This window comes from Glycine soja, chromosome 8 (genome assembly GCF_004193775.1).
Source record: "Glycine soja cultivar W05 chromosome 8, ASM419377v2, whole genome shotgun sequence".
Taxonomy (NCBI): Eukaryota; Viridiplantae; Streptophyta; class Magnoliopsida; order Fabales; family Fabaceae; genus Glycine; species Glycine soja.
In genome coordinates, this window is record NC_041009.1 from 41,320,899 (window position 1) to 41,337,520 (window position 16,622).

The window sequence follows — 16,622 nt, forward strand, 5'->3', positions numbered from 1 at the left end:
GAAGTAATTAAAGGTGTTTGTGACCCCATGGCTTATCGAAGGCTCATAAGTGGCAATGACTTGTCGTCAATGGGGAAAAAGTGAAGAACAATGGTGTTTGAGAGTTCTGTAATTGGGGAGAAGGGAGTGCAGAGATTGAAAATAGGAATTTGGATTTGAATCTGTGAATTGTTAGATGTATTTCAATGTCCAAATTTAAAAGTAATAATGAAATTTGATTATTTAAGTAGTTACTTAAATAAGATAGAAAACACTAAACCTTTTGTAGGAGAGGATCCAAACTTGACTAAACACTAAACCTAAAATAAATAATCTTAAACTAAATATTCTCCTAAAATAGAATATTGTCCTAAACTAAGAAAAAAATCTTGAATACACAAAATTCGATACACACCATAAACATATTTTTGTTGTGTATAATGCACTACAAAATCATGTTTTGTTACATAGCAAACACACTGATAGAAACCTTAGTAAGGAAGTGGGCCTTGATGAGAATGTTAATAGGCCCAAGGTTTGGAGAGTGTATACGAGGAAGAATGGAAAAGGGAAAAAGAATGATGAGGTGGCAGAGGATACATCAAAATAGTACTATATAAGTAGTAGTATTGAGCAGTAGTGGGCAGGAAAGAATTCTGTTATTTGGTAGGGTCACTGAATCAGTGATTTGGGATCTGGTAGTACACTATCAGATTATTATCTTTTATTCCTTCAGCTGTTGAGATTGTAATTGTCCTACCATAATACAATTCCACTATTTCATCCATTTTTTCCCACTGTTTTTATCTGTTATTTACTGTTTTATTCATCTTTCTCATACTTAATTCCACCAATTGGTCCGACCTGCCGGATCAATACCCCCTGAAACCAGAAATTGTAAATGCCAAGGATACCCAAAATGGGAGAGCGGATTGAAGCTTTGGAGACACAAATGGGTAACATAACAACGACGTTGCATGACCTCGCTCTGCAGATGCAGCAACATGCTCAACAGATGCAGCAACAGAGTGTAATTCTTACTGAGCTCAGCAAACAGATCAGTCAGAAGGGAGTGTCGCCAGAGGGCGAAACTTCTGTTGGTGACTCAACTCAGAATGAGTCTCGCTTCGCCGGAAAGAAGGTCAAACTTCCGGTGTTTGAAGGGGAAGATCCTGTAGCGTGGATTACGCGCGCAGAGATCTATTTCGACGTGCAGAATACTCCTGATGAAATGCGGGTGAAGCTGTCTCGTCTGAGTATGGAGGGCTCAACAATCCATTGGTTTAACTTGTTACGGGAAACAGAGGATGATCTTTCGTGGGAAATTCTGAAGAGAGCTTTGATTGCGAGGTATGGTGGTAGAAGATTGGAAAATCCGTTTGAGGAGTTGTCTACCCTCCGTCAGACGGGAACGGTAGAAGAGTTTGTCGAAGCATTTGAGCTGCTTTCTTCTCAGGTGGGTCGTTTACCGGAGGAGCAGTACTTGGGTTATTTCATGAGTGGCTTGAAACAACCGATTCGGCGGCGGGTGCGAATGTTGAATCCGCAGAATCGTATGCAAGTGATGAGGATGGCCAAAGATGTTGAAGAGGAACTGAAGGAAGAAGACAATGAAGGAGATCGTTACTATGGGAAGAATCGTATGGGCCGTAGTGAGCCCAATGGGCTGCTGTCTAAATCTCGAAATGGGTCTAACCCGATCCACAAAGATTTTACCCGCTCTAATTCGGGTGGGTACGCTCCAAGTCAGAAAACGGGTTCTACCGGGTCAAATACAAATCCCACGTCCTCAATGAATTCAACAGGACGAAAAGGGGAAAATGACCGTCGTACGCTGTCGTCGGAACGGTGGAAGGGAGTTCGCGGCGTTCAGAGTGATGAAATAGCTGAACGAAGAGCCAAGGGGTTGTGTTTTAAGTGTGGAGGGAAGTACCATCCCACGCTCCACAAGTGTCCTGAACGAGCAATGCGTGTTCTGATTTTAGGGGAAGGGGAAGAGCTGAACGAGGAAGGGGAAATTGTTTCTCTTGAAGCCACTGAAACGGAGGGAGAGGGAGAGGAGACAGAGGCGGAATGCAATCTGATTGGAGTGATGGGTAGCATGGGGGAGTATAATACGATGAAGATTTGTGGAAAAATTGCTAGTATTGATGTGATGGTTTTAATTGACAGTGGAGCTAGCCATAATTTCATCTCCCCAGAAATCACTACAGCATTAGGGTTATCTGTGACCCCTATGGCAACTAAGAACATCAAGCTAGGTGATGGTCATAAGGTTCTTTCAAAGGGAATATGTGAAGGAGTTCAAATTGATTTGGGGCCCCAAGTTTTTCATGTGGATGCGTTGGTGTTAGAGCTGGGAGGTTTAGACGTGGTGCTGGGAGTGTCTTGGTTGAGCACTTTGGGGAAAGTGGTGATGGATTGGAAGGATCTATCAATGCAGTTTATGCATGAGGGAAGAATGGTAAACTTACAAGCTCAGAGCCGTATACAGGAAAAGCAGAGCTGCTTACACTCCTTTTTAGAGGATAAGCATAGAAGGGGAGGTGAAGGTTGGTGGTGGACTCAGCAGGAGGAGAGGGATATTGCTCAAGCAGCTGGACAGATGGAATTGACCAAATTACTAAGTCAATTTTCTGAAGTATTTCAGGAAAAAATTACTCTACCCCCAGAAAGAAGTCAGGTGCATCAGATTAAGTTAATTCCTGAGCATGGACCGGTCAATGTAAGGCCCTACAGATATCCTCATCACCAGAAAAAAGAAATTGAAAAGCAGGTGACGGAGTTGCTAGCTGCAGGAGTTATTAGGACCAGCATGAGCGTGTTTTCGAGCCCGGTTATCTTAGTCAAAAAGAAGGATGGGTCCTGGAGGATGTGTGTGGACTATAGAGCCTTAAACAAAGCCACTGTTCCAGATAAGTATCCTATTCCAATTGTGGACGAGTTATTGGATGAATTGTATGGAGCAACTATTTTTTCTAAAATAGATTTAAAGGCTGGATATCATCAGATTCGTGTTCATAAGGATGATATTCATAAAACTGCTTTTAGGACTCATAATGGACACTATGAGTACCTTGTAATGCCTTTTGGGTTGATGAACGCACCAGCAACATTTCAGGCTACAATGAATGACATTTTCAGACCCTATCTTAGAAGTTTTGTATTGGTGTTTTTTGATGACATTCTGGTTTATAGCAAATCTGAAACTGAACACTTGGAGCATTTGAAATTAGTGTTGTCAGTTCTGGAATCTCATTGCTTTGTGGCCAATGAAGCTAAATGCAAGTTTGGTTGTAAACAGGTGGACTACCTTGGCCATGTCATTTCTGGAGATGGGGTAGCAGTAGACCCAGACAAAATTAAATGTGTATTAGAATGGCCTGAGCCTAAAAATGTGAAAGGAGTGCGTGGTTTTTTAGGGCTCACTGGGTATTATAGAAAATTCATTAAGGATTATGGCAAAATTGCCAAACCTTTAACTGAATTAACTAAGAAGAACAATTTTGTGTGGGGAAAAGAAGCTTTAGTTGCTTTCAAGTTACTTAAACAGATTATGACTACACCTCCAGTGCTGGGATTGCCAGATTTTTCTGTGCCGTTCGAAGTGGAGTGTGATGTTGCAGGAAGGGGCATTGGTGCAGTTCTGATGCAAAAGAGACAACCAATAGCTTTCTTCAGCAAAGCTTTATCTGATGGGAATTTGACAAAGTCTGTGTATGAAAAGGAGCTTATGGCCTTGGTGCTTGCAATCCAACATTGGAGGCACTATCTTTTGGGCAAACCTTTTGTGGTTTATACAGATCATAAGAGCTTGAAACATTTCCTGCAACAAAGAGTAACTTCACCTGATCAACAATGTTGGTTGGCTAAGCTTCTAGGTTATCAATTTGAAGTAAAATATAAGCCTGGATTAGAGAATAAGGCTGCTGATGCTTTGTCAAGATGCCATGGTGATATGGAGCTGGCTGTGATGTTATCATATCCCACATGGTTGGATGGAGAGCAATTGCTGCAAGAGGTTAGGCAGGACCCTGTATTGAAGAAAACAGTGGAAGAACTCAAAAGGAATCCTGGAGCTAAGACAGGATTCACTGTGCGGCAGGATGTCTTATTTTATCAGGGTCGTCTGGTGTTATCCTCTGACTCTCCTTCAATTCCCGTGTTGCTAAAGGAATTTCATGAAACGCCTATGGGGGGACATTCAGGGTTCCTAAGAACTTATAGAAGATTGGCAGCTAATCTGTATTGGCCAGGTATGCAAAAGAGAGTTAGAGATTTTGTGAGGGCATGTGATACTTGCCAGAGACAAAAATATGCAGCAACAGCACCTGGAGGCTTGCTTCAACCTTTGCCTATTCCTAATGCCATTTGGGAGGATCTTTCTTTGGATTTTATCACTGGCTTACCCAAATCTAAGGGGTTTGAGGCTGTGCTAGTAGTAGTGGACAGACTATCCAAATATAGCCATTTTCTGCTGTTGAAACATCCTTATACTGCCAAGTCTGTAGCAGAATTGTTTGTTAGGGAGATTGTCAGGCTTCATGGTGTTCCTCTGTCTATCATTAGTGATAGAGACCCCCTCTTTATGAGTCATTTCTAGTTGGAGCTTTTCAGACTGCAGAGCACTAAACTGAAGATGAGTTCGGCCTACCACCCTGAGACAGATGGCCAGACTGAAGTTACTAACAGATGCTTGGAAAGTTATTTGCGTTGTTTTGCTTATGAACAACCAAAGACATGGTCACACTGGATTCCATGGGCTGAGTTCTGGTATAATTCCACCTTTCATGTATCTATTGGTAAGACTCCTTTTGAGGTAGTCTATGGGAGGCAGCCACCAAACATCATCCGTTTCTTGAGTAATGAGACCAAAGTTGCTGCTGTAGCTATGGAGCTGTGTGAAAGAGACGAGGCTTTGAATCAGTTGAAGGCTCATTTGCTGAGAGCACAACAACAAATGAAAAAAATATGCAGATAAGAAGAGAAGGGAAGTTCAGTTTGCAGTAGGGGAATGGGTTTTTCTTAAGTTAAGGCCTCATAGGCAGCAATCTGTAGCAAAGAGAATCAATCCTAAACTGGCTGCAAGGTTTTATGGGCCGTTTCAGATCATTGAGAGGTTGGGTGAGGTTGTTTACAAGCTTCAATTACCTCCACAGTCTAGGATACATCCAGTTTTTCATGTCTCCTTGTTGAAAAAGGCTATTGGTGATTATTCTGTGCAAGGGGATCTACCCACAGAGCTAGAGGTTACTGATATGGATGAATTTTATCCTGAGAAGGTCATTGGTTCACGCACTATCACTCAAGGAGGAGTATCTGTGCCTCAAAGTCTTGTTCAGTGGAAGCACAAGTCCAGTGATGATGTGACTTGGGAAGATGATGCGTTCATTAGAGGACAGTTTCCAGATTTTAACCTTGAGGACAAGGTTGTTGCTAAGGAGGATGGAATTGATAGAAACCTTAGTAAGGAAGTGGGCCTTGATGAGAATGTTAATAGGCCCAAGGTTTGGAGAGTGTATACGAGGAAGAATGGAAAAGGGAAAAAGAATGATGAGGTGGCAGAGGATACATCAAAATAGTACTATATAAGTAGTAGTATTGAGCAGTAGTGGGCAGGAAAGAATTCTGTTATTTGGTAGGGTCACTGAATCAGTGATTTGGGATCTGGTAGTACACTATCAGATTATTATCTTTTATTCCTTCAGCTGTTGAGATTGTAATTGTCCTACCATAATACAATTCCACTATTTCATCCATTTTTTCCCACTGTTTTTATCTGTTATTTACTGTTTTATTCATCTTTCTCATACTTAATTCCACCACACACACACAAAAAAAAAAAAAAAAACTCCAAGCTCATTTGCTTCACAAGCAATAGATGATTGCAATTAAGCATGTGGCAGTTGCGATGTCCCAAGGCTTCCATTAGCAGTAAGGGTTCATTTTTGTCATTCAACATAATGTTATTTATCAGCTATGCTAAATTATATCATGCCTTATAACATATTTATGATAGCCATATAAAATTGTTAAATAACAAAAAAAAACATTCTATTTGAGTTGAATAATGTCAATTGATCAAATGACACTCATTATTTTTTAAAACCAATCAAAATAATTCAACAAAACAAGCACCATATCCTTTGTGCATATCATTTAGGGTACCTTACTTATATTAGTATAAGGGTAATTAGGTAATTTATTAGGTAATGAAAATGCTCATATTCATTACTCACATGTCCTCGTTAAAGCTGCCCATTAACTATTCATTACAGATTTTATCCGTGAATATCTCATGTGTGCATCTTTTTTCCATCCCTAGTAGCTTAGGATATTTTATATAAAAATGTGGAGGTGAACTTAGAAATAAGGGGTGTAGGACTAACAAAGCTCCACTTTAATTGGTCAAGCTTTATTCTCGGATGGGCTTACTGTGCATTGGATTAGAATCTACAGCCCAAACGTTTTTAATCATACTCAAACAAAATTTAATTGAACTTAGTGTATAATTAAACTGCTTGTATTTAATTCATTAAGCAGAGAGGAGGCAGGAAAAAAAAACTTGGGTTTTTAAATGCTCTAATGGTGTAGTTACCTAAAAAAGAAAAAAAAAACTCTAAAGCTTTAAAAGAATACAAGGTAACACTTTCACTCCACTTTAAAACTAGCACCTGATGCCTCTGACTTAAGCAAAAGATCTACTTCCATGAGGCCCTAAGTGGAGATGACTGGACCAGAATATTGCTATTACTATCATTTGAGCAAAAGATCTAATATTGGAAATCAGCAACAAATGAATAATCTTGATACCTAATTTGAACATTGATGTCTACAATAGAATCAAAATAAAAAGACATGGTATAATAAAATAAAAATTTATCTTTTACAAAAAAAACAGAAAAAGTTTATCACATAAAATTCATTGAGTAAATTATTTATAGCAATAATTAAATCTTTTTTTTTAAATGAAAAGCTTGAATATATTGAAATCATGATGAACATTGCTACCTAATTAGAATCATTGTTATTTTCATTTCAATAATTACCTTAATAATAATATTTACATTAGTTACTTTACTTATATATACTTTAAAATAATTTAGTTATCTCAATTTTAAAATTATCTTTTAATTTTAATCTTCTATAATTAGAATGCGTACTATTATTATGAAATTAAATATTTAAATTATGAGAATCACAATCGTCATAATTATTTTATTTTTGAATTGAAAACATTTATATTTAAACGATAAAAAAAATGAATAAACTACTGCTACGGCCTACGTGCTATATGCCTACTTGACAAAACCCAATTTATATAATTGATGAATTGTGTCATATTATTGTTTCTTTATGCACCAACTACAATAATTTCTTCTCTCTTATTCTTTTAGAGTGTGTTTGGATGAAAAAATTTAAAATTCTGAAAAATTTTAAATTCTAAAAATTTTAAATACTTTAATTGAAATTCTTTTATTTTCAAAATTTTATGTTTGGATAAAAAAAATTAAAATTATGAGGATGAAAAAAATGAATGAAAAAAAAAAGAGAAAATATGATTGGTGTGATAGTTATATATGTTTCTCTATGCTCACATCCGATTGATGTTGTTTTAGGAGCTGAGACTGTGTTTGAAGAGTTGTTTTAGGAGCTGAGACTGTGTTTGAAGAAGACGGTGAGAAGAGAATTTCAATTTCTCACCTTTTAAAAGAAAATTGAAATTTCAAATTTTTAATTGTTTAAAATTGTTTTAAAATTCCAAAATTCTAAATTACAGAAATTTAAATTTTCTGATAAATTAATTTTATCAGTTAAAATTTTCTATCCAAACGCATTCTTAGCTTAAACCAAAGGCACTCTAAAAAGAGATTTATATTAATGCAAATAATAATAATAATAATAATATCATGTTTTGAAGTTGAAGATCCCCTTGGACTGCCTTCCATATTCCGATGGAGACCCTTTTGTTTTGGAAGGAAACTCTTTGGCAGAGAAAAGAAACGTCATGATTGGTGGTGGTACGTCTCTTTCTTATCACTCCAGCTATTAGCAACCACCGACTCCATCGCACGTTCCCTTTTTAATACTATTATTATTACTACCATAAACCTAACATGCCCCTAGCAAAGCCAGATATTTCTCCGCTGTAAATCTTAAATGATTTTTTTAACTTAACATGCTCTCCTGTGTATTTAATCAATGCACAACTATTGATAATTAATCTTTCTAGCTAAACATGACTAATTGCCCTGATTTGGTGGGATTTTTAATCAGTTTTTTCGTCTATAACATTTGAAATTAAAATATTATTTAAGAAAATTAAGTTAAATATCATTCACATTAATGACTTATAATTTATATAAGTAAAATTAGGTTTGCATTTTTTAAGTAAAACTTTAGATTTTAGTTTTAGATGAAAAAATTGTGATTAGAATGAATTCTATTCAAGATCATAGTTAAATTTTTTTAATAAATATTAATTATCAACAAAATTTGTAGATATTTAATTTGTTACGGTGATTTTTTTAAAAAAAAATCATTCTTTCTAAAGACAAAAAAAATCTTAAATGCAGAGATGTATCAAAGAAATAATAAATATATTTAAAAGAAGTTTCTAGAATAGAGCAAAATTATTTACACTATTAATAAAAGAAATTTTTTTTTTTGGTATTCACAAATTTTAGACAATTTTACACTTTATAGTATATATAAAATTTTAAACTTTTATTACTCTCAATGATTACTCACTATTCTCATTTTATTAATTACTTTTATTAACTTTTAAATCTTTTTTTATTTACACATGTAAAAAGATACAGGTGCTTCTCTTCCCAAATGTTAATAAACGGGATTTAAGTTTTTCTTTTGTTGGACTGGGATTTTAGGTCAACATGTTCTAGTATGGTGTATGCGTTTAGTTTAAGGTTAAAATTATTATTATTTTTTTGGAAAAAGTAGGCTTTTAGTTCTTGTAGTTTCTTGGTTTGTGTTCCTATACTTCATCATCAAATATTTTAATTTCTAAATTCATAAAAATTAGTGTTTTTAGTCTTTAAAAGACAAATTTCACATAAAAAACGATGTTAATAATATTTGTCCCGAGAGACTAAAAATGCTTATATTTAAAACTGTAAGATCGATCAAAATGTTTGATAGTGGAATACAGAAATAAAAATATTTTTTTTATAAAATATAGAGACTAATTGGTAAGTTTTATTAATGCAATTAATTAGTAAAATATAGTTTAAGCAATTTAATGATTCAAAATTAATTTTATTAAACTCTCATTCAACCAAAAAGTCATTGGTTTTAGTAAAAAAAAAAAGTGGTTCTAAAGCGAAGATTTCACTAAAAATATTTGATTTCCCGGAAGAGAAGATTACGGTGAAAGAAAAAAAAAAAAACAAAACTCTAAATCAAATGGTGCTTAAATTTCGAATCCCTGTAACTAATTGGGCATCGTTTCCGTATTTTGGCAGATACATATATTTTAAGTCAACTAACTATTATCAGAAATATAATGTGAATGTACCTTTTCTGATCAGTATTGTAAATGTAGCTTGAATAGGTAGTTCAAAATTCTCTTAATTGTATTTTACTCCCCTTATTTTTTTATTTTATAAATTTAATCCTCTTATTTTATTTTGTGTTTTGTCTTCGTTATTTTAATTCTATAATTTTTTTATATTATTAACTTAACATATAATATATAATTAAAAAAAGTCAATGTGACTCTAGAGTGCTATGCTAATATATAATGTCATCGTGACAATGTAATATTTTTTAGGTTTAAATATTTTTTGGTTTCTTAAATTTAGAGTCTATTTTTTTAGTCATTTAATTTTTTTTTATTATTTTAGTTTTTCAAATTCGTAAAATGTCTTTTCTTAATCCCTCAATTCCTCTTGGCTGAATTTTGACGATTTGGATGTATAATTTAGTGTAATTTTGACTGAACATTGAACAAATTAGAAGACTAATAAAATGAAAGCTTTAATTTGAAAAACTAAAATCTAAAAACAATAGACTCTCAAATGTGTTTTAATCAACAACTGATTTTAATCAAAAGAATTGACTAATCACCACATGACAATAAATATAATTTCATGTTAACACTTTTGTTAAATATTAAATGTCATTAATAAGTAGACAAAAAATTAACAATTAAAATAATAAAAAGAGACCAAATTCATAAAATAACACAAATATGAAAACAAACCCTTCAAAATTTCCCTTATTACCATTATCTTGCCATTATATATTGGATCTTGTTGAACATTTTTGTCCACAAGGTACTACCATATTACTACTACATCACTCACTAGCCACTACTACCCTCTCTCAAAAACTCCAAAAATCAAAATGCCATATCATCGATATTTATCTCCTTAGCCATCAGCATCCCAAGTGTCCAACCTTAAAATCTTCTATCTCTCTCACTAACTCATACTCTGTTTGCTCTGTTTCAGTGTTTCTCTCCCCTGCTATCTCTAAATTGAACGTGTTTTCTGCTACTTTTGCGCGTGTGCATTCCTCTTCCCTTCACAGCTAGCACTTTACCCACCACCACAACAACCCCTTTTGCTCCCACGTGCACAGAGTCAAACCCAAAGCTCTTTTTTTCTCTCCAAACCCACAACAACAAAAACAGAGCTTCTCTGTTTTCTCCATTCCCAAAACACAAAATAAAATAAAAAAGGAATCTTTTTCACGCATAATTCTGCTGAATTTCGGAACAGAAAATGGGTGCTGGTGAGTACTACAAGATCCTCAAGGTGAACCGCAATGCCACAGATGAAGAACTCAAGAGGGCATATAAGAGATTGGCCATGAAGTGGCACCCAGATAAGAACCATCAACACCACCATGTTACGAAGGAAGAAGCTGAGGCAAAGTTCAAGCAGGTTTCGGAGGCTTATGATGTTCTCAGCGACCCAAAGAAGCGTCAGATCTATGATTTCTATGGCCACTATCCCCTCAACTCCATGAAGGTGAATGAGGAGAATAGTGATGGGGATGTTAATAGGGTCCCCAAGGGGAAGGGGGAGAAAAATGTGGGGGTGGTTGAGAGCAAATTGGTGTGCACCCTTGAGGAGCTTTACAAAGGGTGCAAGAAGAAGTTGAAGATCTCAAGGACTGTTCCTCACGAATTCGGGTAATCTGTGTTTTTTATCTCGCTGGTGTTCTTGTCTTAATCCTTTTGCATTAGTGGTGGAATTTGATGTGTGTTTTTGGCTGGTGAATGTGTTTGCTTGTAGAATGTAGATTTGTTTCCATGCTGCTTTAGACATATGTTTGTTTTGCAGTGCATAGATTAGTTTTAGTTTCTGAAAGTTATCTTTTCTTTAAAAAGGTGTGGTTATAGGCTCCATGTGTTATGGATGTTGGTTGAATTTTAATAATTCTGATGCATGGGCTATATGTGTGCTATTGATGTTGATTGAAATTCTAATAATTCTGAAACTATCAAAACAAACCTCGCTGATATTAATTGGGATTACACTACACTTGAATGCTTGAATTGTTGCTTAATCTTTTAACTCATGAATCATTTCCTAGTAGAGAAAAATCAACGGTTCCATTTCCAAGAAATTTGACTGTATTATTGTGTAAATTAATGGATAATTTACATTTTACTCGATAGTGTGTCTTAGAGTCCTCCTTATTTCATTTATTAGCATATTTTTTCTTCTTATTTGGCTATCCACTTCTGGTTTGGCTGTTTTCCCTTTTGGCTTTCACTGACTAGGCCTTGATCACACACACACCTGTGCAGGCACGCTTACATGCATACATGTGTACCCACATGTGGAGAAAGAGGAGATCCTTTGTTATTATTTTTTTATTCTTTTGGGATTTGCGTTGGTCTTCTTAATGGTTGTTTTAGTTGTATAAAAACAAAGTAAAACTATTCATTAGTAAGTTGCAGGATAAAATATGTTGGTTTTTAGAGATTCCAATTTCAGGTTTGTTTTCTGGTGGACTTGGCCAAGTGAATAAAAATTGTGTCAAATGTGTCCTATTTTCTATTCCCCTTTACCATTTCAAGTTGCTTAGAGATATGTGCTTTTATGTATTGTTTTGATTGGCCAATGTTAGTTGTTACTTTTTGTTTCCGAGAAGAATTTGAACCCATGACTTTTTCCTCTCCCCTTCTATCTTCAACCACGAAGCCAACCTTATAACTCCAAAGATATATGTGTTTTTGGCTTCACAAATATCCTCTTTTTGGTATTTGCAGGAAAATGAAGACTGTGGAAGAGGTCTTGAAAATTGACATCAAACCTGGTTGGAAAAGAGGCACAAAAATAACATTTCCTGGAAAAGGCAACCAAGAAGCAGAAAGTAAAACTCCTGATGACCTAATCTTTGTGGTGGATGAAAAACCACATGCTTTTTTCAAAAGGGATGGAAATGATTTGGTTGTCACACAGAAAATCTTACTTGTGGAGGCTCTAGTGGGAAAGACACTCAACTTAACCACCTTGGATGGAAGAGAGCTCACAATTCAAGTCACAGAAGTAGTGAAACCAAAATATGTGCTGGTGGTCCCAAATGAAGGAATGCCAATTTCAAAGGAACCTGGCAAGAAAGGAAACTTGAGAATCAAGTTTGATGTTTTGTTCCCATCAAGGCTTACCTCACAACAGAAGTATGAGCTGAAAAGGATTTTGAGCAACAGTACTGCTGATGACTAATTCTGTCTTGTGTATGTCTTATTGGCTTCTTTGTTTTTTCTATTAACACCCTTGAGTTAAGAGAGGTCAGTTTACAATGTGTAAATATTTAAATACACCTTTTAGTCTTAGACATGAAAAATGTGCATAACACAAATAAACCAAGCATGTTACTACTATGTCTGCAGTGTTGTGGTGTAGTTTTGGAATAAGGCGATTTCATCTGCAAAAATGGTCTTGGATTGTGTTTAATCAGTATTATAATACATTATTGGGTGGGAATATTTACAGTCCTAATATGTTTATTCAGCTTTTTTTTTTATTAAACTTTTTAATTCTATTCATATTTAAATTTTGACTTAAATAACTTTTAGTCTTTAAATTGCTCTTTCAATCCGTATATAATTGCAAATTTTCAATATAAGTTTTTTATATTAGGATTTTTTTTTATTCTAGTTCATGCTATTCAAGAAACATCAAGTATATTTTCCAGTTTCTGTTAGCTGTGCCATCTTTTAGCAAGAACATGGACTAAAATGAAAAAAAAAATAAGAAGAAAAAAACCAAAATAAAAATAATCTTATATTATTGCAATCAAAAAATTATTGAAGCTTTAAATTTTTCTTTAAACAAAATAAAATTAATATTTCTATCCATACAATTTATTTTTTTATTGTTGTTTTTTAAAATTTACCCATGTTTAAATTTTAAAATAAAATTCCAAAATTATTTTATTTCCATTTCATACAGTATGAAATACGTGGCAAACATAAAATAAAATAAATGAGTTTAATTTTTATTTTCACATAATAAAAACTTATAATTCTGATGGAATAATTTGATGCTAAAATCATTTTAATAGCATATTTAGGAAATAAATATTGTATTTAATGAGTATATTATAAAAATAATTGAGAAATCTTTTTTTTCTTACTAAGTATATCCTCAACTGATATTCAAAATTTAACTCCTTTCAAAATGTAGAGATTCCGAATTAGATTTTGCTTCTTCCAATAAAAAAATTTCATTTTTTTCATTCCTTTCGAAATGTAAAAATTATTGAATTGGATTTTACTTTTTTTAAAAAAGTCTTCTTCATTTATTAATTCCTTTTGAAGTGTAAAGATGATTGAAATGGATTTTGATTCCTTATCATAAATAATATATTCTAATTATCAATTGCATTTTTGGGGGGAAGTGTCAGTTACTTCACTCTTTTTCAATATATATTTTTACTTCGCATTTCTAGAAGAAAGCAGAAGGAAAAGGAAAAAAAAAGAAGTCTTCTGTGCATTTATTGGTTTCGGTTAAATAGAGGCTTGTTATTTTTGTTATAATATGAAAATGACTAATCTCGACATATTTCATGATAATCTATATTCTACAATGTCCATCCGTTTGGTCCCATGATTTCTCTATCTATTTCTCCACACGTCTATTTTATAAAAACTTTGAAATTTTTTTTTCTTTTTTTTTTCTAAGAGAACTGTCTTGTTTCGCTAATAATTTTGATAGTAATTGATATTGATGAGCTTGTCAAATATCACTAAATAATCCAATAGATGTGACCTTGTAATGCATATATTATATAGAAATCGGATGCATCAGTGCCCCTTTTATGTCGTTTTTCATTCATGGCTTAAAATCAGCACCGACACATTACAAATAGGTCTAAATATTAAATTTGTGATGGTGAGTATTAAACAATAACACTTGTTTTTTAGTTGAAAATAATGGTACCAACTTATTCAGCTTCCTATATGAGTTGTTGGTTTTTCCTTTTCTTTTTTTTTTTAAAAAGGAAATAGACAAAACTAGAATCCACGAAGGAACACAAAACATGATGAGAAACATCCCCGAAGAGCACTAGGGATATAAAATCAGGAGGAAACTCAAATATTCTCTGGTTGAGATTTGATGAAAGATTATATCTAGCAAGAAGATCCTGTAAAATATGCTGAAGAGTGAAGAGCCTTGCTGATTTTTATTTTAATTAGTGCATGATCACACATTTATTTTCTGTGTTGTTCAATCAACCTTTGTAGCTCCTCCTTTCTCACTCCCACCACTTTATTAGCCACTTTGCCTTTCTTAAGCAGCATGAAAGTTGGCATTCCCTGTACTTGGTAATGTTGAGATACCTCCTGTTTTCATTTATATATTGTAAATCCAAATCAGTTCCCAAGTTCTAGAAATTATTTGTAACTATAATATAAGAAAAGTGTAAAATATGCTTTAAGTTTTTTATTTTTCAGTCAAAATTAGTTTGAGTCTTTACATTTTTAAAACATTGATTTTATTCTGTGTTTTTTTTATAATTAGTAAATTTTGTCTCTTTTTATACAACTTAAAGATATTAGGATGAGGGATAAAATTCTTCGATTATAAAAAAAAATTACGAAAATCAAAATCATCATTTTTAAAATATAGAAATTAAGACAAATTTTAAACATAAAACTAACTAAAATGCATTTTACCCATAATAAAATTTATATTAGTATATGATTTTTAAAATTAGGAACAAATGAGTTAAAGTGAAAAGGAGTGATTGTTATACCATTAACTCATCCACATCAATCTTGACAAACTCAACATCTCTGTATTTTGTAGCAAACTCTTGGATAACTGGATCCATGAGTTTGCAAGGTCCACACCATGAAGCAGTGAAATCAACCACCATCTGTAGCAAAGAAAAACAATCTCATAGTAAAACCAAATTTTTCTTCTGGGCTTAAAAGTAAAACCAAAAATTTTACCAGTTAATATTCCTAACATACCAGTTTGTTAGTTTGTTTCAAGGCATCAAAGTGAGCATTCCATTTAGCAGTGGAATGGAAAGTAAGCACTTGAGATGACTCTGATGACCTAGCAACATATGCCATGGCCATGTCAATGATTAATGGTTCCTTCTTCTAGGAATGATAAACCAAAATTGACTTGTGAGCTTGTATGAATCAAAGGTAAATCGAAAGGAAAAGAGGTTCTCTGTTTTGGATGATGGAAAATTAAGCTAGAGTGAATGCCCTATATATAGAACAAAGTAGTGGTAACTATTATATGATTTCTTTAGAAACGAATCAGATTCTTCAGTGTGTGGCAAGCTGTAAATTGGACCCTCATAGCTAGGTAGTTTAATTAGGGGACACAATTCAGAGCATAAGTACCTGTTGAAAATCGATGGTCCCGACATCATTCTCGTCCCATGATGTTCATATGAAAGTACAGTTACCTCTTCAAATTCCCATTTTTGGGTATTAAGTTTTTTTTTTCCCTTCTTGTAGACAAAAGTATAACCTTGTCTACAATATGCTTCCCAATGTACAAAATCATATACTTCGTATGATTGGCTAAACGAGGTAATTTTCAGGGGAAAACAACTGAACGATTGTGCTGAAAAATGAAGCTAACATTTAGGAATTCAATAAATTGTGTGATTTGATTGAAAAATAATTATATCTCTTAAACTCATAGTGAAGGTTCAATCTTTAAGCTTGTATGTATGAAAAAGTATATCCGAAGATGACAATTTCTTAAATAAATTTTCATACTTCAAAAATTAGGATCTTTATATCTCTTGGCTGAAGATACTTGATAGCAACATAAATCAGAACATGCTTAAGGCCCAAGTTATGGATGAAGACAAACCTGAGACCCGCGATGAAAGGCCCAAGTGAAGCACCAAACGACATGTGTATCTGGACAATTATGCATAGATGTGGTGGGGAGGAAAGAATGAATGGAGTTAGTTACAACTGTTTTTCATTTCAGAATTCTATTAGAAAAGTTGTTAGAAATCTATTATTGCAATCGTGCTTTGTAAATTCTGTTCTTACAGAGAATCATCCCACGAAATGTATTTAAATAAGTTTGCAATGAATGAAATGGCAAGAAGAATTTCAGCTTAGCTTATTAGTGTACAATGGAGGCTGCCTTGTCCTCGAAATCAAGGACCCTTCTCCTTTG

The 16,622-nt window shown here is 33.8% G+C and overlaps 2 protein-coding genes across 2 annotated transcripts; one reads left to right on the top strand and one right to left on the bottom strand.

Annotated features, from left to right (window-relative positions):
• Positions 1–10,270: 10,270 nt before the first annotated feature.
• On the top strand, positions 10,271–12,968 carry LOC114423237 (dnaJ homolog subfamily B member 5-like). The gene is made up of 2 exons (XM_028389914.1): positions 10,271–11,137; positions 12,224–12,968. Exons 1-2 carry the CDS (start codon positions 10,725–10,727, stop codon positions 12,678–12,680), a joined length of 870 nt encoding a protein of 289 aa, XP_028245715.1. The 5' UTR covers positions 10,271–10,724; the 3' UTR covers positions 12,681–12,968.
• A 1,275-nt stretch (positions 12,969–14,243) lies between these two features.
• LOC114423242 (thioredoxin H2-like) lies at positions 14,244–15,668 on the bottom strand. Its single transcript, XM_028389916.1, has 3 exons — positions 15,437–15,668; positions 15,217–15,339; positions 14,244–14,803 (listed from the first exon to the last, which is right to left on the bottom strand). Exons 1-3 carry the CDS (start codon positions 15,545–15,547, stop codon positions 14,672–14,674), a joined length of 366 nt encoding a protein of 121 aa, XP_028245717.1. The 5' UTR covers positions 15,548–15,668; the 3' UTR covers positions 14,244–14,671.
• Positions 15,669–16,622: the final 954 nt, after the last annotated feature.